Genomic DNA, 18,717 nt, shown 5'->3' on the forward strand with positions numbered 1-18,717 from the left:
CCAGACCAGACCAGGGCAGGGTTTATGTTAATTGCAGGGTTTATGATGTCACCAACCCGGGAAGAAGCTTGTTGTAGTCCAAACTGGTCGTTTTTGTAGGCTTTAAACTGCCATAACTTTAAAAGACAATATCTCCGTTTGCATTAAACTTTCAGTGCTGTAACTTTGCAGATACTGTTTATGCTCAAGCAGCAACATTACACACTAACTAAAGTTAAAAAAAGTGAAATCGCAATGAACCACCCCTTTAAAAGTGAATTACGTGAAATGTGAGCACCACAACTTTAAGCCTTCCAAATCTCTCAAAGTGAATGGTGAAGGCTTCGAAAGGATTAAGAAAGGGGGGCACTAATTCTTAATACAACACACCCCAGCTGTGGTGAAATCAATGATGTCAACACTGCAAACTGACCAAGAACACAAATGGAAAACTGTCCAACCACGCAAGTTTGCAATGCAGTTTTCAATTGTTTGATAGAACTACGTTTAGGGAAACACTAAATCATTAAACTATGTTGAAAGCGACATAACCATTCTAATTATGCATTTCGGAAATGCACCACTTTTTTTATGTCTGAATTTTACCCAAACCAGTTAATGCGCAAACCTGCCCCACAGCTGGTTTAATTTGTCAACTCAATCATGCAATTCCCTGTCAATTCCCTGTCTTTCAGAGTTTCGTCAAGTTTAGTGTTGACAAAACCATACAAATCCAACCTGGTTTACATCAGGTTCAACGGGCTCACAACGCTCGGTATAAACGTTCTCTTTCAACTCAGGCTTGATTCAGGAAGTTTGTGATTAATTCAAGCACCTGAAAGTGAGTCATGTACAGCAAACAGCCAATCAGCAACAATGGAGGCCTATATAGACAGATTGTGCGAAGAGGTTAGAAAGTACCCTCATTTGTACAACTCTAGCATGAAAGAATACAAATATATTTACATGGGTTGTAACTCGTGGTGAGAGATTGCTAAAAACTGTGCATGTGTCAAACGCCTGTGTATGCATACAATTCAAGTGAAGTATACTTTGGAAGGCTGTGCATTTGACTGCGCGCACACGTAAAAAAAACCGAAGTATAGCCAGGGCTTAAATCTCATAATTAGATTATGCAACTTTAGCTGGGGTTTCACAGGCAGGGTCACATATGGTTATAGTTAGCGGTTAGTATTTGCTTCAGCATTGTGGTTGAGTTTTTCTCAACCCTGTTCCTGGAGCCCCCGACACTGCACATTTTGAATAGGATTATTTGAGATGCCAAACACATTGCGAGATGAGAGATGGCTGCAGTCAGGGGTGGAGTGAAATAAATATTTTTGATGAACAACACACCCAAAGTACTGGTATTTTAATTCCCCCTAAAACATGTTTTCCATCTATTTTCAGTTTAATAAAGACACACACAACACAAATATATATATATTAATATCAACAATCACATGTCCCAAAGAGATCGCACGGACACTGTTTGTGAATATTCAAGCATAATTTAAACATAAAAACATGATACCAGAGTTTAAACATAATACATTTTACAGTTTGATTAATGCTAATTTTAAAGCTCCTCTGTTCTTTGTCTGGCCTACTTTCAAAACTACTTTGTTACTTGAAACAGATACATTTACATTAAATATAAAAAAAAAAATACTTACGTATTAAAAATTTATATTTTAAGTATTACAATATAGTATAGGCTACTTTAGTATCATAATATAGTATATATTTAACAGTTTTTGTTTCAACACAAACTTTATTTTAAATAAACAGCAGATGTCCAGTGTGCAGTGTTTTAACTGCTTTGAAACTGTGAATCGCAAAGCAGTAAAGAACCAGAAAGCTTTTTTTCTCCCATTACTGCTTTGCCATTGGTGGATCCAAAATGGTCAATATTCATATTCATGCATTTTATTCATATTTCATGTTAATCATTTATGGCTCATGATTTATCAATATTACTTTTGATTTCATATATTCATGTACTCCTTCTCCATATATTAATCCTCATCATATTTTCAAGTATTTACTCTTTATTGTACCCTTTATGGTTATTATTCTTTTATATTTAAGAGTATGTATGCTTGTTATATTCAATTGTTCTTCAAAGAGTTCCAATGTGACAGGTCACGTTGACACATTTGTGGTTAGATATTGGACGTCTGCCAAGTACTGCAGAAGCGATGTTTTTGGAATTAGTTGCTCATTTGAACTCGATGTACCTTTATATCAAAATATGTCCATTTCTATTTCTGCTGACATGTGATAATGTAAGATCTGCAAAATTACCTTAAGGGGATCAAAACATCCCCTATATCTATTTTCATCTATTTTTGACATCTGACCAGTCTATGACATAATGGATAAATCCATTTGACTTTTTCTTATTAGACCAAAACATAAGTTTGAGTGGGATGTAGATTTCCCTATGCTTATGGTATAAAATGGACTGAGTCGTTGATAGTTTTTTTTTTTTTTTTTTTTTTTTTTCCTTTGCTTTCCTCTTCTGCTTCTTCTCTTCTATCTCTCATTTCATTCTGCAAATGTCTTATTTTTGTTCCTTCTTTCTGTATATTCTGATCTTCATATATTAGATACAATACTCTGGATTTTACAATACTCTAGATTTTGTTATTAACTATTAATTACTCAATTAATCTGTTTGTCTCTATAATTTTTAATTAATACATTTTTTATTCCTTATTCAAATTTAATCTCTGACATAATCATTGCTGGACTGCCTGGATCTCATTTTCTCAAGTTTTTGCATCACCATATAAAGTGTTGATCATTAACATGTCTTAAATTTAACAAAGTTCGATAGCGAGAAAAGTAAGCAGCAACGTCTGTGCTGTTGGTTGTAACTTTCACAACCGCAACCATTTTGGTACTGTCTTTGTGACTCTTATTTTGGAAAACACCAATGCGTGTCTCTTATTTTGACCACAGGCTTTAGGACTTTTATATTGGAAAACAGCAATGCGCGTCGCTTATTTTGAATCTCACATATGTTGTTGCTGATTTTGCATGCTGAGCTACTGCACCGGGAAAATGTCTCGAGTTTACGTTGGAAAGTTGAGCTATCGCGCCAGAGAGAAAGATGTAGAAAGGTTTTTTAAAGGTTATGGGAAGATACTGGAAGTGGACCTGAAAAATGGGTAAGAAATATAGTCTTTATACGAGCAAATTAAATGTGCAGCCGGAACAGCGATTGAGTCATTAAGAAGGATAAACTGTTTGTTCTTCTGCTCCACATGATTTAAAAGAAAGCTATATTATGAATTCACTAGCAGCATTACTAATAAATTACGCATAAAAATATATTTGAAAATTGTATCAGCTTTTAATCAGTCATTTTAAATATATTTTTAGCTGTTTTAGCATAGCATGCTATTGCTAACCCCCATTGTTTCCAGGCTGGCCTCGACTGAGTTCTACATTTTGTCTTTTTTTTGTCCCATTCACTAAAAATTAACTCATGTTGATATTTATTTTATTATACATGTACAGTAGGGTCTGGCGCCCTCGTGAAAATGCTTATTTTTGGCACTTTTTTTTTTTTTTTTTTTTTTTTACAAATTTTATTACCAGCAGTTTGAGTGAAGAGTTTAGTTAAAAACGTTATTTGAAAACGAGAATATTAATAACAGCAGAATTCGAGTTGAATGATCGTCAAACGTGTCGAGTTTAAATGCTGTTCATCATTACATTTTGATTTCAGTGTGGTCTCTTTTTTTTTTTTTTTTTTTTTTTTTTTTTTTGACCCTGCTATATGTTTAAGGGTGATATTTCATTTTGTCTATGTGCAATATTTTCGGTTCTTGCTATTTTATTTAAATATATTGTTAATAATACATAAATGGATGGAAATCACAGTTCACGGATTTAACTAATGCCTATTGGCTGTGTTAATGAAGAAAAAACAAACAAACAAAAAAAAAGCAGGTGCAAACCTTTTGATATGTCCCGCCTAAGCTTAGTGTTTCAAGAGGAAATATGTTAATACAACATAAAACTGTGCTTAGCAAGCCATTTCATGACTTTACATTAAATTAGACTATATAGGGTAACAAGTGTAACCAAGGGAATAGCTGAAAAAGCTAATTTGATGATTAGACAACTGGCCCAGGTGAAAAAAAAAAAGTACACTTCCAACATACTATTTCTGTATTAAAAAATGTATTTAGTTACCACTTGTAGTGCACTAACACAGAGATAGTGTTAAAAGCACATTTTAGTTCATATTCATGGTGTCTCAAAATAGCACAGTTGAGTACACTTAGATGTTCTTAAGATTATCTTAAGAAATACTAAAGAAGAATATTTAGTATATTAAGTACAAAATTGGTGTGTGAATAAAGTACATTATGGAAGTGTACTTTTTTCACCTGGGGGATTTTGTGTGTTGTAACATTTCACATGCATATTTTTCCTCAAAGCTCATAAATCCTCTCTATCTCTTTAGATATGGCTTTGTAGAGTTTGATGACCCCCGTGATGCAGATGATGCTGTGTACGATTTGAACGGCAAAGATCTTTGTGGGAAGAGAGTGATAGTGGAGCATACCATAGGACAGCGCCGTGATGGAGGAAACCGATCTGGAAGAAGTAAGATATTAATTTACCCGCTCTTACAGAATACTATATACCACATACTATTTCTTTTGCAAATGAATTTCTATTTCTTTGGTAGATGTTAGATTGTGCAAACAAATTTTTCTTTTTCAGGCTTCTCAGCTGAAGAGTTTGGTGCTCAGCATGCTCATTATGATTTTTAATCACTATACCAAAATTAGTTGTTTCCAGAATTAATGTTTCAAGTGATGTTACTGCAGGTCGTAAAGAAGATCGTTTCTGACATTGTTTCCACAGTTCCATACACAACTCTGTCGACTAAGACACTGATGGTTAAAAAACAGTGAATCACTTGTCCTTAGGCATGTTAATGTCATCATTGATTTGTTTGTTTTTTTCTTCATCTTCACATTGACTCATTTGATCTAAAAACAGAATAGAACAGCATGTTTGAGAGTGTCCGGTCTCTCTTTGAGAAGCCTGAAAATTGTATGTTTGGAAATTTCCTTTGTAACATCATATGCAGTTACTGTTTAACTTTGTAGGGAGCGAAATTGTTTGGATCGTAATCTTTACAATGTTATTGATGGGTGATTCTTCAGTTGGGAGTATCTTTCTGTCCTTGGAGCAATATAACAAATGGCATACTTTTTAGAAAAAAAAAAAAAAGAGATCTGCCTCAAGTGAGTTTCTCAAGTGTCCCTAAATGAAGAATCACCCTGAAAAACGTTTAGTAATTCTAAATATTGTAATTTCTGCTTCACTATATGCAGATATCTATTGTTGCAATATAACTGATTGATTTCTTTTAATTTTTTTTTTTTTAAATGAAATAACTTTTTAATTCAAAATAATGTCAAAGCTAGAAATTTAACCCTCAATGTTTTATTAAAAGAGTCTGACCGCCTGCCCCTTTTGCTGGCCATGGTGTCCCCCTTCCCATGCGTGTGGCTCTTTGACCAAACTGGGCCCCTGGGCAGACCATTAAAGCGAGCCAATGTGAATGAGGACCGCTTTTCCCATTAAGCCGGGTGGTGAGGATACCAATGGGTTTAGGAGATGTGGGTTGAGCTCTTTTAGGTGCCTGTAATATGTTTTGGTTTTATTTCTTTCCACATTTTCTTTTTCCCCTGTTAAATAATCTTTTAAATTTAAGTACAGCGTAAGTATGTTATTTGGTGGAATATTTTAGAGCAAATCTGTCTATTAAAGTGATAGTTCACCTAATAATGATTGTCATCATTTACTCACCCTTATGTCATTCCACACCTATATGACTATACACACAAGATGCTTTGAAATATGATTCAATTATTGTTTGTCCAGACAGTTTGTCCAGTTTTGGACCCCACTGGCTGGCTGAAGAAAAAACAAAAAAAAACATGATTCTGTATAGACTTATCTCCAACATATCATCTTTTGTGTTACACAGACAACATGTGGGTGAATAAATAATTCATTTTTGGGTGAAATGTCCAAAATTTCAGAGGGTAAAATATGTATTACACTCTAGTAGAAGTAAATCCAGTTTCTTAAACCATATATAAGACTTTCCTTTTTTTTTTTTTTTTTTTCTTGAAATTTACAGATTTTTGTAGATGTTATAAGTTCTTTGTCTAAAGTTTAATCTTTTAGTGTTTCTGTGTGTGAAATCCACAAAGACTTAAAGGCTAGTGTGGACACTTCATTTTCTTTTACCAATCCTGAATCATATACATCTTATTCTCGTCATTTTTAAGGTAATCGTTATGGGCGTGGAGGAGGGGACAGGTACGGCCCACCTACACGCACGGATTACAGGCTGATTGTGGAAAATCTGTCTAGTCGCTGCAGCTGGCAGGACCTGAAGGTACAAAACATACTATTTTTAGTTGTCTTATGTTTGCTAAGGTGAATATCACTGTTACTATTGCTTATGCTTAGGGATTTGAACAAACCCCTGGCTCAAAGACATGAATGACTCTGCTCCTTGTTGAGGAGAGGTGTGCTATTATTTTTCAAAGTGATTAGACTTATGATTTTCACCTGGAGGATGATAAAATGGATAAAAATGGGGGAAAAAAGCCATAGACTTGCATCGAAAGAGTGTCCTTAATCCAGAATATTGCATATTCTAGATAGCAGGAAGAGGATGGGCTTTTTATCTTGGGACAATTTTTATCTTTTTAGCAAGTTCAACCACTCGGAACACCCTAGAAACTACATAGCAAAATGCTAAAACACCTTAGCATCATGGTGGCGAGTTATTGCACAAGCAAACACCACTCACTTTTTCTTAAAAAAAAAAAAACAAACAAAAGATTTTTTTTAAATCAGATATCGCTGCCTCTAGCCAAGTTACATTTTGTCCCTCCATATCAAACTATTGACTTTAAAAATCACCATGAAATAAAAAAAATACTTAAATATTGCAATATTTATTAGTGATTTATCTGTGCACATCATTAAATTAATGTGCCCTTGTAATCTTTAATCAAAATAACTTCCCCTCCCTCTTGCAACGACATCTCGTTTGATGAACATGGTTAGTAGAGCGATAGGAAACCACAGTGATCCTGTCAGTTCGAGACTTGATTTTGTCTGGCCCTACTTTTTTTTTTTTTTTCTTCTTTGAGACACTGTTTCACAATAGGAAAATGGCTTCTCCCGCCAGCTCAGGTCACTGAATGAGAGATGCCTTGTGGTTCTCTCACAGCGAGACAAAAAGTCACTCTCCAAAACGTTCACTCTCTCTGTTCCTCTCTGGTGGAATGAGCTGCCATCCTCCACCCAAACTGCTGAGAACATCACATCTTTCAAGAAACGGCTGAAGACACAGTTCTTCCGCATGCACTTAACCACCCCACACTCTTAAACCAATGCACTTACACAAACATACACACACAAAAATTCTCTGCATTTCTTTTTTTTTCTCTAGCTGGTCCTAATCTAGTTGTCTAACAAACCTGGTATTGTGTACTACAATGATTGTTGGCTCATTGATGAATGCTTTGAAGTCGCTTTGGATAAAAGCGACTGCTAAATGCATAAATGTAATGTAAATGTAATGGGGATGAAGAGATTTCCGTTTTATGCCGACTTCAAGCATTTCGAAAATTGTCATTTAGAAGGGCTGTTCTGTAAACGTGATCAATGATTTTGTCTTGAGTCGCTAATGTGTCATTGATTCATTTCAGGACTACATGCGTCAGGCTGGTGAGGTAACTTATGCAGACACTAATAAGGGCCGCAAGAATGAGGGGGTCATAGAGTTCAGGCAGTACTCAGACATGAAAAGAGCCCTGGAGAAACTTGACGGCACTGAGGTCAATGGAAGGAAAATTCGTCTCATTGAGGACCGACCTGGTGCCAGACGCAGACGCTCCTATTCTCGCAGCGCCTCCAGGTGAAAACAAATCAGCTTTATAATTGAATTATATTGTAAATGTGGGAGACGTATAACTGATCATTTAGATTTTGCATTTGCATTAATGTCATGTTACTTGGTGTTGAAAAAATTAGCTAAATGAACTGCTTGTAATAAAAGCTACTTTAGAGTTTAACAAAGAACATGTGTAAAGTTTCTTGCTTCTTGCACACATCCTTCAGGTCTCGCTCCAGGAGCAGGAGGTCTCGCAGGAGCCGAAGCCACAGTCGAACCAGTAGCCGCTCAAGGTAGGCAAATAAAAGTGAATTGTGCTTAAAGTAGAATGATCACAGTTTGAGTCCACTAGAAGGCAGTAATTTCTATAATAAAAATAAAAGTTCTGTGTGGCTTCAGTCTTGCTAATATATTGATTTTATGTATTTTTCTTAAACTGTTCCCTCTCTTTTCCAGACCCTCAGGCTCACGATCACGCAGCAGGTCAACCAGCAAGAAGACGAAGGGCAGGAGCAGTAGGATGGAGGAGAGCAGTAATGGAGCTCGCAGAGGAGGTGAAAGCGCAAGGGATAATAGCTTGAGCTGCAGCCCCCAAAACAAAAAGAGTAAACGGGAGAACAAGAGGGGTCGCTCCTATTCTCGATCCAGATCTCGGTCCAAATCGGGCAACAACAGGGATCTCTCCAGGGAGTCTGGGTCCAAATCTCAGGAGGCAACCAAGAGCAGTGATGAAGGCAGAGTGGCTGAACGGGTGCACCGTTCTAGAGCTCATTCTCGATCCAGATCACAAACGCCACCAGATGCTGATCGGCGCAGGGAATCTAGATCCAGATCCAAATCTCGCTCACATTCACGCTCAAAATCGTATTCCCGATCTCGATCCCACTCAAGGTCTCGTTCCTAAGTCCACTTCAAAAAAAAATTTTTTTTTTCTCAATCAGTATTTTTCATCTTGTTTTCCAGTCTAACTAAAAATCTTTAAAACAAGAATAAATCTTAAATTAATGTTTTTTTTTGTTTTTTTTTTTTAAATACCCCACTGACAATTTTTTGTCACTAAAATTGTTAGATTTTTTGCTTAAAATGAGTGCTTAAAATGATTTGCTGTTGGGGTTAGAAAATAAACTTAATTCAAGGTATACTGTCTGAAAACAAGTCTGAATATGTTACATTTTTTGAGAAGCAAAACTCTTGTTTTTAGATGTTATTTCTTGAAAATAAGATGACAAATAGACTGAAAATTGTTTTGCAGTCAATGTCTAAATGTTGTTCTGCCCTTCATTTCTATTATTTGAAGCGAACCACTTCTATATATATCCCCCCCCCCCCCCCCCTTTTTTTTTTTTTTTTTTTTTTTTTTTTTTCAGATAGATCAGATAGGTATTAGGGGAAATGCTTGCTTATTCACAGTTCAGTATTTTCTGGTATTGTTAACCTTATGCATCATTTTTAGTAGTGTTTTTATTTGAAAATTGCTTGCATACATTTTATTCATTAAGACTGAGTAAAATTGAGCCCTAACCTTTGCATTGTATACTTTAGACATGTTCCATAAATGTTGTTAAGATGGGGCAGAGTTTATGGTCTTTTTACAACAAATTTCTCCATACAAAATAATAAAAAAAAAAACTGCCTCACAATACTTTGTGTCCATTCAGTTCATTTACAAAGTTGCTTTGTGGTGGGTTTTCTTAATATCGTGGGTCAAATGTATAAAAAGTGTATATAACTGAAAGACTCTCTAATGTCTGTTCAAATTGTTGAAAAGCTGTTCAAGCACCAATATAGAAAGTTTAATTTTTCCTCTGTCGTCTCTCTAATCTGTCTTTGTGGATTTAAAACAATCTTGTCATCATTGATCTTAAACCTGCTGTGATGCTTTAAGAAGTGGATTTGCAAGTGCGAATGGAAAAATCTGCTGAATTTGTCTACTGAGGAAAGAAAATTAGACCATACAGTTCAGTATGACAGGAGAGTGAGTAAATGAAGAAAATACAGGTACATCTCAATAAATTAGAATATCATGAAAAGGTTTTTTTTTTTCCTGTAATTTAATTCAAAAAGTAAAACTTAAATATATTCTAGATTTATTAGACAAAGTAAAATATTTCCAGACTTTTTTTTTTTTTTTTTTTTCATTTTGATGATTACAGCTTGCTGCTCATCAAAATCAAAAAATCAGTATCTCAAATTATTAGAGTATTTAATTTCAAGTTCTATTAAATTACCATTCTCAGGTTATAAATAAATGGTTTAAGGCCAGTAATCCCAACAGCAGTCATGGGGAAGTCTGCTGATTTGACAGTTGTCCAGAAGACGATCATCAAGACCCTTTACAATGAGGGTAGGCCACAGAGGGTCATTGCTGAAAGAGCTGGCTGTTTGCAGAGTGCTGTGCCAAAGCATATTCATGGAAAGTTGACTGGAAGGAAAAAGTGTGGTAGGAAAAGGTGTACAAGTGAAAGGAATGACCGCAGGCTTGTGAAAATTGTCAGGCGAAGCCGATTTAAGAACTTAGGAGAGCTTCAAAAGGAGTGGACTGAAGCTGGAGTCAGTGCATCAAGAGCCACTGCACTCAGACGTCTTCAGGAAATGGGCTACAACTGTCACATTCCACGTACCAAGCCACTTCTGAACCAATGACAACGTCAGAAGCGTCTTACCTGGGCTAAGGAGAAAAAGAACTGGACTGTTGCTCAGTGGTCCAAAGTCCTCTTTTCAAATGAAAGTAAATTTTGCATTTTATTTGGAAATCAAGGTCCCAGTCTGGAGGAAGAATGGAGAGGCACAGAAACCATGTTGCTTGAAGTCCAGTGTGAAGTTTCCACAGTCAGTGATGATTTGGGCTGCCATGTCATCTGCTGGTGTTGGTCCACTGTGTTTTCTGAAGTCCACAGTCAACACAGCCATCTACCAGAAAATTTTAGAGCATTTCATGCTTCCTTCTGCTGACAAGCTTTATGGAGATGCTGATTTCATTTTCCAGCAGGATTTGGCACCTGCCCACACTGCCAAAGGTACCAAAAGGTGGTTCAATGACCACGGTCTTACTGTGCTTGATTGGCTAGCAAACTCGCCTGACCTGAACCCCATAGAGAATCTATGGGGTATTGTCAAGAAGAAGATGAGACACACCAGACCCAACAATGCAGATGACCTGAAGGCCGCTATCAAAGCAACCTGGGCTTCCATAACACCTGAGCAGTGCCACAGACTGATCGCCTCCATGCCACGCCGCACTGATGCAGTAATTCATGCAAAAGGAGGCCCAACCAAGTATTGAGTGCATAGAAATGAACATACTTTTCAGAAGCCTGACATTTCTGTTTAAAATATCCTTTTTTTATTGATCTTAGGAAGTATTCTAATTTATTGAGATAGTGAATTGATGGGTTTTTATTAAATGTGAGCCAAAATCATCACAATTAAAAGAACCAAAGACTTAAAGTACTTAAGTCTGTGTGCATTGAATTTATTTAATACACGAGTTCCACAATTTGAGTTGAATTACTGAAATAAATGAACTTTTCCACGACATTCTAATTTATTATTAACTGCATCAGAATTTAAGCAGTTTTATCTTTAATATATTCTAATCTATAAAGGTCATTTGCGGACAATTATTTTCCCGCCTCTCCATGTACAAGTAAGTCCGCAAGATGTCGCCAACATTCAGATAACAGAAAAAAAGCATATGTCCGGTGTCTGGTGTGTCTACTTTAGTTCCCTCTGTGTGCCTGCTTTTACAGGCATTTCGTCGTCATCTCCCTAAATATTACACTACAAATCTTTTTATAAACACCAACATATTTTGAGGCTTTACTTCTCACAACACTAAATATAGCCTGTTGAATGTCAGTTATTGCCCTGTCTGATTATATGGAAAGCAAACTGAAGTCTGGTCACTCCATTGAGTCTCATAAAAAGACACGACGAAGGAGGCGCTCTCCTCAACACTTTACTGAAGGGAGAACACGAAATGTGGACATTGGAGAATGGACAGACTGTGACTACTGATGATGGAGCGATATCTACCTTATCTGCCTTCAGAAAGTCAGTTCTTTTAACCCTTCAGTGTCCCCTTCTGGAGTGGAAGAGCTGTCATGGGAGAAGCGCGGCACTTCGCACGCGTCTGGATTGATGGAGAACCGCGAAACTTCGCAGTGGATGCAAAACATCATGAGAACGCGTGTCCAGCGCGGTAGAACGATGGAACGCGGACGCAATACACTGTAACAAAGGCAAGTAAACGCATTGTCTCCTGAGGCGCGTTTGATACATTGTTACGCCAAAGCGCCAGTATCAATACAGCAACTGTCTTGACCTTATTAGAGGTCGATAGATCTCTAATGTTATTGATGAAGTCCAAGCACAAGCTGGACAATCTTTGAGAAGCTTCTTGAAATGTGTGTGAAATTACAACGAAGTGATGGATAAATTCTGGTGCATTCATTGAACATTTTCTATGTGGTGCATTATATGTAACATGCACAAATAAATTGGCGACTGAAAATCTTTGAGAAGCTTCTTGAAATGGCAATGAATTACAACGAAGTGATGGATAAATTCTGGTGCATTCATTGAACATTTTCTATGTGGTGCATTATATTTAACATGCACAAATAAATTGGCGATTGAGTCCTATATTAAGAAAAAAAGTTTTAATGTTTTAATGAGGCATACTGCAATGTCAGAAAAGATAGTGAACGGACCGTTTTTACGTGACGTGGAAAGTGGTAAGCTAAATACAGCAGAGGTGTCACAATGAATCCATTTAGACTGTACTTGCTTCTGTGCCAATGATTCCAGTAATATTTTAGTGTTCAGACATGAATGTAAGTGACAGTCAAGTTCAACTACAAAGGGCACTTAGCAAATGTCTGGGGTGCATAAATAATTGTCTGTACAAACAATCACAATAATTTGAAACATTCAACACAATTCGGATTCAATGATTGATCTACATCTGCTGTTTATATTTTATACTCTTGTATAATTAATTTCACCCATTTGGAAACAAGAGTGAACAGCCATTAAAAGTAAAGCTGAAATTTGTAATGGAAAAAAGAGGTCTGGAATTCATCAGTCTAGTCTTTTGATGAATCAGTCCAAACATGTGCTCCAAGATGCATGGCACTATACATTGTTTTTTTATATGGATTTCATTTAACTTGCAGAGTTTGACACTTGCATAGTTGTAAAAGGATAAGTTTAAACCTTTGAGATGCAGCATTGATTTCAAAAGGCAGTTATTAGTGCCAAACCTACATATTGTTATTATTGTGATTATTATTATTATTATTCTTATTCTTACTACACACTTGTGGCCACAGCCTCATTATTAACATTTGGTCATATTACTTTGGATATTTAAATACTGATATCTTGCTTACAAGTTCTATCTGATATAAGTGCTCTAGCAGAACATCCAAACCAAGCGAGTCGGCAGAATTGTAAATTACATTTTCAGAGTTGTTAAGAAATCTCTGCCAATGGAGCATTTGTTATTCCAGAGTGAACTGACTACATATAATTTCTCATTTATGGACTTTTGTTTTCCCCCCACATTCTTCTTTGGTCAAAAGTGGCATGGACTTTAGAGATTCTTAGTGGTTCAATTTATTTTTGCCCTGGTCAATGCCTATACAATCAACACAAGGCTTCCCCTGCCTGAACACCTGTTTCTTCTTTAAGTTAAAATCAACAACATAAATAAATGCCATCTTACTTGACCTAAAATCAGCTAACCAGCGTTTAAAATCTGGAGCTCCATTTGGGAGTCCAGCTGGGTAGTTTATCGGTGTAGATGTCATGCCTCAAAACTATTGCAACAGTTTACAAATTGTTTGAGGGATTGGGAATACTCTTGCTGCAATAAAATACAGCATCAGCCACTTTACTTGTAAGGATGGTTGTATTTAGAGTATATACAATTTATTTAAATAGATTTAAATAGATAATGATTTGTTGTGGTGCCCCATCCAGGGGAATCGGAATTGTTTTACTGTACTGCACGTAGCTCTGAAAATATCATGCTGCAGTGTTTCATTATGTTTCTGAAATTTTAATTAAATTTTTGGGGAATTACAGTTAGACCCCATAACAAGACCAGTATGCTCATTGAAGACCAGGAGTCAAAGCTGAAGTTGACAAGAGAGTTTACTGAAGACAAACTTCCAAAGGTCATAGAAATGAGTGAGAGGATCCAGCCTCAAACTACTGGATAATCAGTTGACATTATTTCTGCAGGTTCAGATAGGTTAACAGTACAGATAATTCTTGCAACATTTGACACACTTTGTTCTATATACATAAACTTTGGTAAGGGTCACAGGTTAGTCATAAATTACAGAAGGACTCTTCTCATCTGGGAATTCTTCTGGAGACTATTCCTTTGGCATGGTCACAATCAAATAAACAGCCCTTGCAAACACAATTAGATAAAACATAGGTGATATCTTTTCCCTTTATATTTTTGTCAGAGTTTCACTGGAACAGAACATAAAAACTACATCCGTACAGGGCACAGAGCACGTATACTCTGATATATATACACATGATTCATTGTCATAGTTTAACATATAGTGACCAGTGGTGCCATAAATACTAAAAAGAATTACACATGCTAAGTATGCGTATGTGTTAGTGGATACATGAAGTGCGTTACTGTACAGCTATCATTAGAAGAGCAGAATAAAATGAATAAGATTAATCTGGTTGTATGAACAAATTAATTAATTACAAAACAAGTATATATTTATTTTCTGGAAGCTGGCTAAATGAGTAAACATTGTTTCTGCATTCCTGACATGGGCCAGACCCTCAGAGGGTATCTGATGGTAACTGTATTTGGTATCAGAGGGTCTGATCCAAATTATGTTATGCCTGTAACAAATACTAGAATAGATACACTGGTTTTAAGAAAACATTTCCAAGTCATTATATAATATAAGAAGAGGTGTTGTAAATCTACCTCCTTCAAAATCATTTGATCATCTACTGGCATTCCATTCCATTCTTTGTTTTTGCCATTTATCTTTGAATTTTTCATCAAAGAGCAAGATGCACTGGGCAGACATGGGCAGCCTTTTCTCTTTTTAAATCAATTTTGATTCATCCAGTAAAAATGTTATGCAACAGTTATGCAATTACAATTAAAGTCCATGAGGTAAATGAAAAATGTTTACATAGCCCAGTGAGTCAAGGGCTTGACTTGTATTTAACCTGGAACATTCCTGTAATTTATTACTATGTATTAAGTGCTTTTTGAAGGTTGTGAAGGAGAAATCACTGCACTTGTTTTCTTAAATTATTTAAAACAAGACAAGCCCCTATGGATTAAATATTAATAGAAGCCATTATAACAAACAGTCTGAGAAAAAAAAAATCCACGAGCCTTAGCATCAATGTTTCAAACACAGTTTAAACAAGGGATTATAATAGTTGTAGCATATAGATGATTCAAGCTGTATATTGATTTAGGGGTCTGAAGCAAAAATTAAAGTGAAAAAAAATACTCTTGACTTGAATAAATTACTGAATGCATGTCACCACTTGACCTCAACCTTGATTATCCCCTTTCCTCCTCACCTTTACAGATTCCCATAAGGGATCATTACAGACCATATGCCATGAGGACTCAGAAGTCCCACGGCCGGACGTCAGGCACACCTTCCCGCCAACGCCTGCCACGTTTCAGTCTACACTCCAGGAGAAAGAAGGAATGTGTAATCCAGGGAAAGCTGCGTATCCGTTCTATGCCGGGTGCCTTTCTGGTGCTTGGGGTGGTGGTGGTTGTTGTTGGCACTGCACTTGCCGTGGCGGGCTACTGGCCATATAGGCCTCGATCATCAGTGGACACAGAGGAAGGATCCTCTGGAACCGCATCAGGATGGGGATTAGGGTCCAAAGGACAGTTTTCTGCAGCAAGTCTGGTTCATAGCGAAAGGATGAAACTTCTAGGACCTGTCATAATGGGAGTGGGACTTTTCATACTTATTTGTGCCAATACGGTACTCTATGAGAATCGGGACAGGGAAACTCAAATGCTTCTGGCTCAGATGCGGAGCGTCATTTGCTCTGTTTCTGCAGCCATGCCTTCGGCTGACCTCTTGCAGGTGAACTCTCTTGCCAGGCACTACCAGTGGGTCAGCAGTTTACCTGCAGCCCATCTGAACATCCTCTGCCTGCATGAAATGTCCAGTTCGGAGCCTTTACTCCAAGTGAAGAGCATGGATGAGGAGGACAGTATTCAGCAGCAAGACACAGTGCACACTGAGGTTCTTCATCATCAGGACTCTTCCTCTTCCCCCTCTATTCACTCCTCCAACTCTTGCAACAACAGCAAAGAGATGTTTTGCACAGAGGTACAGGGGGCCACCTCTGCACTGGATCTACGGCAAGAAAGTCACTTTGGTCTCAGCAACTGTATGACTGCATCCTCTATGTCCACACTAGGTGGGGAGGACTGTGAGATCTTCTCCATCCCACCCAGACGCTCCTACAGCATGAGCCACAGGACTAAACCACATATACTGCCCAGGGATCTGGTTCATCTAGAGGACAAGTCTGTGTCATCTATGGGTCACGATGGACTGCTTCCAAGACAATCCAGCTCAGAGGTGTGTGTGAACATGGTTGGAGTTGGCATTACAACCCTTGACCTTATACCTGTGGAAGAGCAGAGGCACCGCAGCTGGCCTCGGCTAGACCTCGGAAGCGCCAGGAGGTATCTCAAGCTGGAGAACAAAGAGGACTCTGTGGACAAGTTACTGGACCAGCTTGAGCAGCAATGCTTACAAATGAACAAAAGCTATGGCTCAGGTCCCTTCCAATGAGCTGAGGTTTAATCATTACATTAATGGATTGGCAGTTCCCATGGTCATTAGGAGGAGTCTCACTAAGTGACATACACTTGGAATAACTCAAATTGGCACAAGTTTCCAGTGGATATTGTTTGCACAGTTTCTGGAATCCCTTGAGGCCAACTAATTTGCTGATTTCCAAGACCTGGCCATTTATCGCACTTGACTAGTTTTTGCAACTAGTTTGTTTGGAGATTTGCGAAGTATGGAAATGTCACTTGAAAGAACATTAACACCTGCAACATGGTTCCTGCTGCCCTTGACGGTATGGAAATGTAAGCATACATATTAAAGGAAGCTAAGGATGGAGGTATTTTACAGTCATGGGAATATGCTAAACAGTTTGTGATGTCAGATTATTGGATGGATCCAATTATGTGTAAACGTCCAGTTGGTGGGATAAGTTTGTTATTGTTGCTAAAGTCCTACTTGTTACTAAGACACAGTAAGCAGCATTTCTTAATCTACGAGGTAGAATAAACTAAGACCTCAGCAGTGACTAGATTCAAAGTAAACACATTTCTGACTTCCGAATTCAGGACAGCCAAAAGCATGGCTCCAGATTTGATAGAGATAAGAGCCAAAAATGGAGAATGCTGGTTCTTTGACCAAAAAATGTATTAATCCAAACAGCGTATTTACTGTTGAATTGTTAATTTAAATGATTACAAGTTAAGGTAAAGAAACCTCAGTTGCAATGTCTGTAAATCTTTGTCTATGGTTTCCCAGAGTGTCTATTATCCTTGTATCTCACATTTCTTCCATCTCTGCCTGACAGCAGTGAAACAGAAGCATTCATGATGAGGGTGCAATGCCCTCTTGGCTTCATTAACCAAGGTGATCAGTGTTTTTGCATGCACTAATGCGGGTACATAATTGCTTTCCCTTTAAAGGGAGGAGCTGGACAGAGCCCCTCCTCTTTGCAATGAAAATGTGTAACTTCACCCTGTTTACAAAAACAAGGCTGTCACCCTGTCTCTATTTTGTCTGTGTAGACTGTTTTGGTACGCTGTGTTATTTGCTGTGTGTTCTCAATGTATACTGAGCAATATCCACAGTCTGACTGACCAATCAGTGATCAGACACACCTTTGAACTGAATTCCATGCCTGTGTTGCAAATAAAAGGTGAAACAAAACCACTTTGAATGTAAGTATTTGTTTGCTGTCTGTTTTTCAAGGTAGCATCAGAGGGTCAAGTTTTGGCTTCTTGTGCCCTTGCTGGTAGATTACTACCATTATGCAGGCAAAAAGCTTCTTTTTCCATCAATGGATACTCATATGCAACATGAAACAACATATTTTTTTCTATTTTTAGTATTCACTATTTAGTATTCAGCTCAGAGATTTAAAAATGCTCAAGCTTAAAAATGTTTCAAAAATGTATCAAAAAAACTTTTAACTTTAACTTTACTATTGTAATTAGACTCTGAATTGAACTAATTCTATAGTTCTATATTAATTCATAAAAAATATATATATATATATATATATATTTTTTTTTTTCTGCAGAAAAAGCAAATCATTTGACTACACCTGATTTTGAACAGGAATGCCTGGTGCAGTGAGGAATAAGATTATTGTAATGAAGCAGAGCTTAGCGATGTGCTTTGTTAGATGTGTATGTGCAAGATTTATGGATGTTTGATGTTTCACTGCTGTAACCACTCAACCATACAGCCTTAAAAGCAAGGTCTGTTTCAGTGATGATGGATGAAAGCATTGGAAAAGAGGTTTTCTTAAGTGTGAATATATATTTCCAAGGTGCTTGTACTCATATTACTCAGACATTCTATTTTTTTTCTACCCAAGTTTAAGAAATTAATTCAGTTTGAACTATTTATTCATATTCTTAATACTTATTTAAGATTTAAGTTCTCCCTTTCATTGTTACCCATTAAAAATCTAGCAAACTGTGATGT

The 18,717-nt window shown here is 37.0% G+C and overlaps 2 protein-coding genes across 3 annotated transcripts; both read left to right on the forward strand.

Moving 5' to 3' along the window:
- Positions 1-2,967: 2,967 nt before the first annotated feature.
- srsf4 (serine and arginine rich splicing factor 4) lies at positions 2,968-9,573 on the forward strand. 2 transcript variants are annotated; one of them, XM_051873096.1, is made up of 7 exons: positions 2,968-3,155; positions 4,463-4,605; positions 5,468-5,633; positions 6,312-6,421; positions 7,749-7,957; positions 8,161-8,226; positions 8,390-9,573. In XM_051873096.1, the coding sequence occupies exons 3-7, from the start codon at positions 5,576-5,578 to the stop codon at positions 8,835-8,837; spliced, it is 891 nt and encodes a 296-aa protein (XP_051729056.1). In that variant the 5' UTR covers positions 2,968-3,155; positions 4,463-4,605; positions 5,468-5,575; the 3' UTR covers positions 8,838-9,573. The 2 variants fall into 2 exon arrangements, with proteins under 2 accessions (XP_051729056.1, XP_051729055.1); XM_051873095.1 differs by lacking the exon at positions 5,468-5,633.
- A 135-nt stretch (positions 9,574-9,708) lies between these two features.
- tmem200b (transmembrane protein 200B) lies at positions 9,709-17,949 on the forward strand. Its single transcript, XM_051873094.1, has 2 exons — positions 9,709-12,174; positions 15,532-17,949. Exon 2 carries the CDS (start codon positions 15,565-15,567, stop codon positions 16,768-16,770), a length of 1,206 nt encoding a protein of 401 aa, XP_051729054.1. The 5' UTR covers positions 9,709-12,174; positions 15,532-15,564; the 3' UTR covers positions 16,771-17,949.
- The last annotated feature ends 768 nt before the right edge of the window (positions 17,950-18,717 follow it).

This window comes from Ctenopharyngodon idella, chromosome 19 (genome assembly GCF_019924925.1).
Source record: "Ctenopharyngodon idella isolate HZGC_01 chromosome 19, HZGC01, whole genome shotgun sequence".
Lineage (NCBI taxonomy): Eukaryota > Metazoa > Chordata > Actinopteri > Cypriniformes > Xenocyprididae > Ctenopharyngodon > Ctenopharyngodon idella.